This window comes from Cariama cristata, unplaced genomic scaffold (genome assembly GCF_000690535.1).
Source record: "Cariama cristata isolate BGI_N322 unplaced genomic scaffold, ASM69053v1 Scaffold41766, whole genome shotgun sequence".
In the NCBI taxonomy this organism is placed as follows: Eukaryota; Metazoa; Chordata; class Aves; order Cariamiformes; family Cariamidae; genus Cariama; species Cariama cristata.
The window spans coordinates 1,628-10,279 of record NW_009621126.1 but is presented as its reverse complement, the minus strand read 5'-3'; the positions used below and the strand labels follow the sequence as shown (position 1 = coordinate 10,279).

General features: G+C 47.4%; 1 protein-coding gene across 1 annotated transcript; it reads left to right on the top strand.

The window, feature by feature from the left end:
• Nucleotides 1-2,745: 2,745 nt before the first annotated feature.
• Nucleotides 2,746-8,034, top strand: USP35 (ubiquitin specific peptidase 35; the record flags this gene model as incomplete). Its single annotated transcript, XM_009701846.1, has 6 exons — nt 2,746-2,904; nt 3,323-3,516; nt 3,638-3,731; nt 5,287-5,393; nt 5,974-7,189; nt 7,864-8,034. Coding segments are annotated over 6 exons (1,941 nt in total), but the record flags the coding sequence as incomplete, so codon positions are not given.
• Between the last annotated feature and the right edge of the window lie 618 nt (nt 8,035-8,652).

The window sequence follows — 8,652 nt, the reverse complement described above, 5'->3', positions numbered from 1 at the left end:
ATATGGGGGAATTTTCCCCTCATCTGCTTAATTTCACCAAGTGATGTAAACCCAACCCTCTCCATCCACTGATAGCCTCTCCTGCAGCCCAAACAACTTTTCAGGCACCATGGAGCTGGTGCTTAGATGGAAAGACAAGTTCCGAGCCTAAAAGGAGTTTGTTGCCACAGATAGAGCAACCACTCTACGTCAGAGAGTGAGGTGCAGAGAAGTGAGCCTTTGCTTTGTCCTCTGATAGTTCCTCCCATTTCTCTTGAAGCTTACCAGTGGTGGCTCATCTTCAGGGATAAATCAGTATAAAGCTGGTTGGGCCTTGGCCCTTCTGGATTTGAAATGTGTGCAATATGTGCATGCTCCACATTTTTCCTGTGGTGCTCTGCCAGCTAGAGGAGTGATCTCCATGGGCAAGTGCATCCCCATGGTCTTCTCTCAACTTCAAAGCCCACTAGCCGAGGATGCACTTAATGCAAATAGATTGGATGGCCTGTCAAGTCACACTGAGGGTCTCATCAGCAGTGGCAGTGGTCTTGCAGTCATGTTAACCTGCTGTTTGCCAGCCCTGCAGGCAGGTGGAAGAGGAGGTTTCCCTCTTCCCTGCTCTTGCTCTTAGACTGCTTGCTTCTTCCAGTCACTCTCCCTTGTGCTGAGCCATTTGTACAGCCATGTGCTCAACTGCGTGGTAAAAGTTGAAACCTAACCTAGCAGAAAATCCTGATGGTCAGCATTGCCCAGCTTGGTCTGGGTCTGGGCTAACCATCGCACTATTGCATTTGCCTGGAGAAGGAATGGAGAGGAAGTGGAGGGGTGGCCTGGGGCAGGAAGGTGAGCGGGGCTACGCTGATCCAGGCTGGCTTAGGATGTAGTTTCATGGGCAGGTTTAGAAGATACAACCCCATATTTGTTCCCAGTTTTTCAACTGAGACACCGTAGATATTGCCATCTGGCTTTGGGATGCGTTAGGTGAAGCCTTTGCATTGAGAGCATCTCGGAGGGCTCAGGCAGTAGGGCACAGGGAATATATTCTTAAACATCCCTTGCTGTTTCCTAAACAGGTGCCCAACTGTCTGTTGGACCCAGTGGGCCCCATCCCACATATGTGACTTCAAATTGTCACCAGCATGTGGCACCCATTACCATTTCTTGAAGTGATGGGTCATCTTTCAGAGTATTGTACAGCATCAACACAAAAGACTAGAAGACTGGATCAGAACACTTCCGCTTCATGACTTCTCCTTTGTTAAAAGCAAAAACCACTTTTAGCAGCATTTGAATCTCCTCTTTTCATTTCCACAGGGATATTTTATATTTTATTTTGCTGCTGACACTAAGGCACAGCTCTGCTTCTCACTGGCGTTGCCCCTGGAATGCTGTAATTAAAAAGCAAGGCTGAAGGCAAAGGCATTCTTGCAGTGATTGAACTGATAAAAGCAGTAATGGAAAATTACTCCTATTAATGTTTTATTTTATACTTTTTCGTTAAAGCCTTTACATTTGGCTTTTCAGCTAAGGTTCACAGAATAAACAGATAAGGCTGGAAAAAAGCAAAACTAGCCAACATTTTCAACTGATGTTTTTTCATTCCTCAGCTGGAGACGCTTTAAATGAGCCTGAATTTCTTGAGAAACTCCTTGGTTTCTAAAAATAGGATCATTCCAACAGATTGTCTTCGGTTGGGCGTCCAAATTTTGAAACACTCCAAAAGCTGTCAGTTGCTCTTGGCTTCAAGTTTCCATCTGCAGCCCAGCGAGCATAAATTTCCTCCCCTATTTTTAAAAAAACAGGGCACGAACCCATCTTGCTTCTTATCTTTTTGTGTTTGCCCTGGCACTTTGGAAGGGCAATTTGAGAATTGTTCCCATCACAACTTGGCAAAATATTGATGTATAAAATGGTACTGGGATTCTTTTGCTTCCCCAACAAAACTTTCCTGTTGGAAAGGAAATAATTAATATCTCCAACATTTTGAGGAGAAAGAGAGAGAAAGAAGAGAGGAAAAGGAAGGGAGGAAGAGAGGACCAGGAAATGGCTGGACTGGGGATCCTGAGACTTTACTCTAGCATTGTTCTGGGGTGAAAATAACGTAAAATATAAATATGAAAAAGGTTGCGTAAGTGCCCAGAGTCACTCTAGCACATCTGCAGGGTTGGAAATGGGTCATTGATTCTCTGTGCAGCTGTGGGGTCAGCAGAGGGTGCCTGTGAGCAAGATATCATTTGCATTTGCATCTGCTTGTTGATTTTTAATTTTCCTAGATGAAAGCAAAATAACAAATGTGTTGTTTATGTGTCTGTTGCCACCCATCTGACCATACCAATTCCAGTTTAGTTTATACAGTATAAAATAAAATACAGCACACCAGACGACACTTCTTGTAGGCTAATTCGTCTATCTTGTAGGTTTGAATCCCTGCAACTGGCAGTGAGCATATAATGCTCCTTTCCACCATGGGTGTGTGATTTAGTAGAGATTGATCTGCACAAAGAATGGCAATCGCAGCAGTGGCACAAACCTGCAGGCGTCACGCAACACGAAACCCTCTAAGGTCTATAGCGTTTGCACTGCCAAAGTCACAGAAGAGTTGCTGTTGAGTTCATAAGGTGAAGGGTGAAGTCCAGAATGGGACTGAAGTCAACTCCTGTTGACTGTCCTTTCTGCCTGGGAGTGAATTTTGTTCCTCTGCATGTGTGTTAAAGCTCTGTGAGTAATTTGGAGCCTTTTTTGATGTTGTGAATTTTCCTTTTCCAGCTACTCCCTCACATCCCCAGGCTGGTGGCCTCTCTGAAGAAGGAGGACTCCAACTCTGCCACCAGCTCCCTGGAGCAGCTGTCCGAGCTCATCCACTGCATGTTCTTCCGCTTCTCAGGATTTCCAGATCTCTATGAACCAGTCCTAGAAGCAATTAAAGTAAGACACACATCTCAGTCATTTTTCTGTTTTCCATATGGAAATGGTATTTTAGTTTGCAGCCTAGTGCAGAAGGACTGTGCTACGGGTAGGGATGTCCTAACCTCAACACCTCAAATTCTGGTAGAAGAAAGGGTTTACAATTCTGAGTTTGAGCCCCATGTAGGCAAGTTGAGAGAATGGTGGGCCTGCAGAAGTCCTGTTCATGCCAGTGGGTTTTAGCTATAACTTTAATCTTAAATGCTTCTAAAGGACTAATACTGGCAGCTAAACACTTCCTTGCATGGATGCATGTTCATGCAAAGAGCAGAGGAAATGAGTTGCGTGAACACCTCTAGCAGAGGAGTTTTGCAGTTGCCCGTTACTAATTCTTCACGTGGAAAGATAACGATTCATAACACAGATCTCTCTTTCCTAGGCTCTTCCTATTCCAAATGAAGACCGGATTAAACATCTCTTGGGACAAAATGCTTGGACCTCCCAGAAGAATGAACTGGCTTGCTTCTACCCACGCTTGGCGTCCAAATCGGAGACGGGAAAGATCGGGTTAATTAACTTGGGAAACACCTGCTACATGAACAGCATCATACAGTCTCTTTTCATGGCTTCAGAGTGAGTTTTTGCTTCCTTGCTCCTACTCGAGACTGCTCCAGGGGTTGCTCATCGCACCGACATTGTGTGTCCCGTGCTGATTTTCCATCTTACAGTTTGCATCTCTGCTTTTCTTTTGCAGCTTTCGGCATTCGGTGTTGAATTTAACCGAGGGCAACTCCCAGCCCCTGATGACAAAGCTCCAGTGGCTCTTTGCATTTTTGGAGCACAGTCAGGTAATTATTTCATGTTCTAGTTATTTGTTTGGACTGTCGGCTGCGGAAAGGCTCGTCTCCAAGTTGCTTCCTGCCAACTCCAGCATGCTGATAAGGAGCTGTGGATCTTGGTGGGTTTTTGTAATGGGACAAATTTTGTTTATATGAAGGAGGCTAATTTTGGGGGTGGAGGAGGCAAGATCCTATCACCCATGAAAGCGAGCTGTGTTCACACCAGACTGCCTGTCTTCAGCCTGTGGTCTTCCTGGGTTGGACTGGTGTAATAACTAATAGTTTTGATGATGAAGTCTGTTTGGTAATAGTTTACATATGTGGCCAGCTGAAAAGCCTGTTGGTATAAAGCAGAGGTTTTTGCTTCTTGCTATGCAGCAAGGAAGACAATTGGAGCAGCTCACTTGTCCCCTTGCTTCACAGCAAAGCACAAGCAATCGATGAAAATCGCCTTAAAAGTGGTTTTGTTAAAAGAATAATAATAAAAAAACCCCTTAGACTCCAGATGCTTTGAATCTTCCGTATGTGAGGGAAAGTAAAATAAAAATGACACCCTTAAACAAATTAATTATGAATGCTTTCTTGACAAACATGAAATATAATATGAGTGACTTCTGGAGATACAGCTAGGTCATATCCAGCTCCTCTCTTGAAAATAATATCTTTCTGTCCTTAGAAAGACATGATTTTGAATGTCCAATGAATTTTCCCTTACTGTGAAACCAGTCATCTGGGCTTCTCCGTTTTCCAGACCTTGACTGACCGAGCTGGCTTGTTGCATTGTGGTATTATGTCATTACAGATGACTTTTGGGGGAACAACCTGTTAAATTTAATATTTGGCCATAGAAGAGTCTAGTTTTTGATGGTAGGTTAGGGTGCCTGTGATCTGTGATGAGCAAATACGGAAGCATATTTGCTTGTTGTGTAGTTTATGGTTAAAAATTTCTTGCTAATTTCCTAATAACCTTCTAGTTATTTTTCTTCTTCAGGCTGTTCTTAAAGTCATTTCTTTGCCAAAAATAGGTCTTTTTCCCTGTTAATTAGACAGCAGCTTCCTAACGGCAACGATTACATTATCTGGTAGTGCCGATTACCTGCCTGCAGTGATCAGAATGACGGGTGGAAATTTAGTGGATTTTTTTGCCTTTTTTTTTTTTTTTTTTTTATGAAAGGATTTGGTGAGAGAGATCCCAATCGAATTAAATGGAGCATCAAATTAAATTCAGGCTGAATTAAGCAGAAGTCTGTGGGTCAGGCCAATAAACCATTTTACAATTGAAGGAAGAAATACAGACGCAGATATTTTTTAGAAGTACATGTAAAATAATGACTGAAATTCATCTTTACCATCCTAGCTTGCAGCAAAGCAAGGAAGTTTTCCTGTGCACTGAGATTAGCCTTCGTAGGGGAAAGAAAGGGGGCCTTATCGGGCACACAAGCACACCCTGCTCCCAGTGAAGCAGCCAGAAAATCCCTCCTCTCCCCTCTCCATCCCCCTACGTGAAGTGAGAACCAAATCCCTAGGATTAAATGCACTTCTCCTTCTTCTGTGTTGCTGCCAGCGACCTGCCATCTCACCCGAGAGTTTCCTCTCTGCCTCCTGGCCACCCTGGTTCACCCCTGGAGCTCAGCAGGACTGCTCGGAATATCTCAAGTATTTGCTGGACCGGTACGTGGCAAGTGCCGTAATTTCGAAATCTGGTGATAATGGCATCCCTAGACCTGATGTAATGCTTATCGGTGACCCACGTGCAAAGAGGGCAAGCGGCTGAGACCTGGAGGAGTTGGAAGAGTGGAGGCTTGGGGTGAAAGATGGTGAGACCGGTCCAGGGCTCCTTGACAAAACCCTGTTTGGGCTGGCTTAGGGGTAAGGTCAGAACTTAGTTCAGCCTGAAAATTTCTGCCTTTGCTCTGAGGGCAAAGGGAATTGTACCAAGTTTAGAGATTTGCCTGCTAAGCCACTCAGCCTCCTCTGTAAAATGTTGATTTTGCCTTTCTCTTACCTAGAAATTCTGAAGCTCTGCTCTAGAGTGATCCCTCTAGAAGTGGGGGGTCAATGGCACGTAGAGACCTCAGGTTCCCAAATCCTGCCCAAATCGTCCCACCTTCCTCCCGCAGCACCAGACCCCTGGGCACAGACAGGTTAACCTGGATTAACCCCTTGGAGTGAAGAACAGAAACGTTACGTTAGAAACTACCTCTTGATGTTGTATTGGTGCATAATGCAGCCTTTTTTTCTCCTGCCAAAGATTACATGAAGAAGAAAAAACTGGAAAAAGGATCTATCAGAAACTCAAGGAATCCAGTTTGATGTCTCAGGCGGTCGATCATCATTACTTAAACAAGACATTGATTGAGAAGATGTTTGGGGGTAAAATGATGACAAAGATCCGCTGCTTGAAGTGTCTGAATGTCTCCTCCCGAGAAGAAGCCTTCACAGACCTGTCTCTGGCTTTTCCCCCACCAGACAGGCACATACGTGTGAGCACATCTGTTTTACCAGTGGAAGAAATTGGCCCACAGTTTATCGAGCCTCCTGAAAACCCAAGCCAGCTTACGGGGTCTCCCTGGGTCCCGAGGAAGGCCCCCACGGCCAGAGACCCTGCAGCCCTGCCAATGCCGGTGGAAACGCTGGGTTTCCAGGAGCCAGGAGAAGCGGCAAATACCATAAGTGGTGATGCCGTTGGCGTGGATGCAACCAAAGACCCTCTCTTGGCTTTTGGGGAGCAGGCATGTGCTCCCAAGGACTCCAGATCCGTCCCAGATTTAATCAACTATTTTCTATCCCCGGAGAGACTGACAGCAGAGAATAAATACCACTGTGAGAAATGTGCATCCTTGCAGGATGCTGAGAAGGTGGCGGAGCTGACGGAGGGTCCACACTACCTCATCCTCACACTGCTGCGGTTCTCCTTCGACCCACGGACTATGAAGAGGAAGAAGATCTTGGACAACGTCTCCATCCCCGTGGTGCTCAAGCTGCCCATCCTTGTCACCCCGGAGGAAACCGAGGAGGTTTGCCGGCGTGGGAAGGACAGGCCTGCCCCGGGAAGTGGCTTCATGTCTGTGGTATATGACCTCTGCAGTGTGGTGGTACACTCAGGCATCTCCTCCGAGAGCGGCCACTACTACTGCTACTCCAGAGATTGCACCGACACCATCCCCTCCGGGCAGCCCCGGGACGGGGCACCGAAACCGGCCTCCGACAAGCAATTGGACTTTGAAATCCAGTGGTACCTCTTCAACGACACCAGAGTTTCCTTCTCCTCCTTTGAATCGGTCAGCAACGTCACCTCTTTCTTCCCCAAGGACACTGCCTACGTCCTTTTCTACAGGCAGCGGCCGGGCAGGCAGAGCTGCCTGCTGCATGAGGCTCTGGCTGAGGCCGGACGTCTGCACGGCGAACCCTCCCTCCATAAGGACTTGATGGAAGCCATTTCCAAAGATAACATCCTCTACTTGCAGGTAACTCCTGCTGCCACGCACAGCAGGTATGATCCTGTGGCTGCCTGGCTCATGGGCCATGTTCCCACCCATCCGGGCAGCAGCAGGATCCCGTCCTGCAGGTACATCCGTGCTTGCAGATACCTGCCCAGTCCCTGAAGTCAAATCCCTTTTCCTTTATAGCACTCAGATATAAACAGGTTGCAGTTTCCCGATGAAATTGGGTGCTGAGGTTGGTGCAAGACACCTTGTGGCTGTGCTTGGGGTTGACTTGCTGTTGCCCACCCCAGGCAGCTCCGCCTGAAATTTTCTCCTAAGTGATTGGGAAAAACGGGTGAGTTGTGAATACAAACTAGAACCGATTTCATTCAACTGGTGGAGTTCAATGCTTTCCAAACAGCAATGTCCCATAGGACATGGGCAGCACCCGGGGGAATTTGAAGGGTCCCTCCTCTCCCAGAGTTGACGTGGAAGGGCTGTTTTTTGATCGCTGGAGAGATGCAATGCTTTGCTGCACCCCTCCCACCAAACTCTAGAGGTGAGCACACGGCCTTTTCACCCCGGTTTAATTTGAAGGAGGCTCCCAGGGGCACCAAACAGGCTCCTGGCTCCTCCGGGAAGGTGGGAGCATCCCCTCACCCAAATCATTTAGCTGCAGCTATCCTTGTGTTATTTCTCTCCCTTCCTTCTCGCAGGAGCAGGAAAAAGAAGCAAGGAACAGAGCCGCCTACATTTCTGCCTTGCCGAAATCCCCGCTGTGGTGGAGAGACTTTGACAGGGACAAGGACGATGACAACTCATCGGGGGGCTGCAGCCCGGCGGCGGGCGGGGGTGGATCTGGCTCCTTTCACGGACTCGTCTTCTAGCCAATGGGTTAAACCAGATAGTCAATGTCTACGGGGCCAATCCAAAGCCAGAGGCTCCTCTTCCTCACCCTGATGACAGTAAGCATCTTGGAGGAGGATTTGGGGAACATTTCAATGGAAAAGGACTCAGGGGCTGATTTGGAGGCACCTGGAGGGTCTCACCGCTTCCTATGCACTTGGTCTTCACGCCTTAATGTAACTAAGCTAACGCGGAGATGAGCAGCTGCTGACAGCTCGGAGAAGTGCCCTTTTGCTTCAGCGTAGCCGTGTCTTGCCTGCTGTGAGCCATGCCACCAGCCTGGGGAGGGGATGGGGACTGGGACGGGGATGAAGACGGACCCAGCAGGGCCCCAGGGATGGAGATGTCCCATCTGCAGCTCTTCCTGTGGTGCTGATTAGGTTTTGGGGGGACCTCTGCTTCGTTGTTGGGTTTTTTTAATGTGGTTTTGAGAACCCACTTTGACACACCTCTAAAGATAGAAAAAGGCTGAAAACTGCCAAGCAGCCAACGTGGCAATGCTGATCTGGTGAGGCGGTGAGGTTGCAAGCCTGCTTGGTCACAGTGAGCAGTGGCAGGTCGACCAGAGGGGTTTTAATGCAGCATTGCAAAGCACCCAA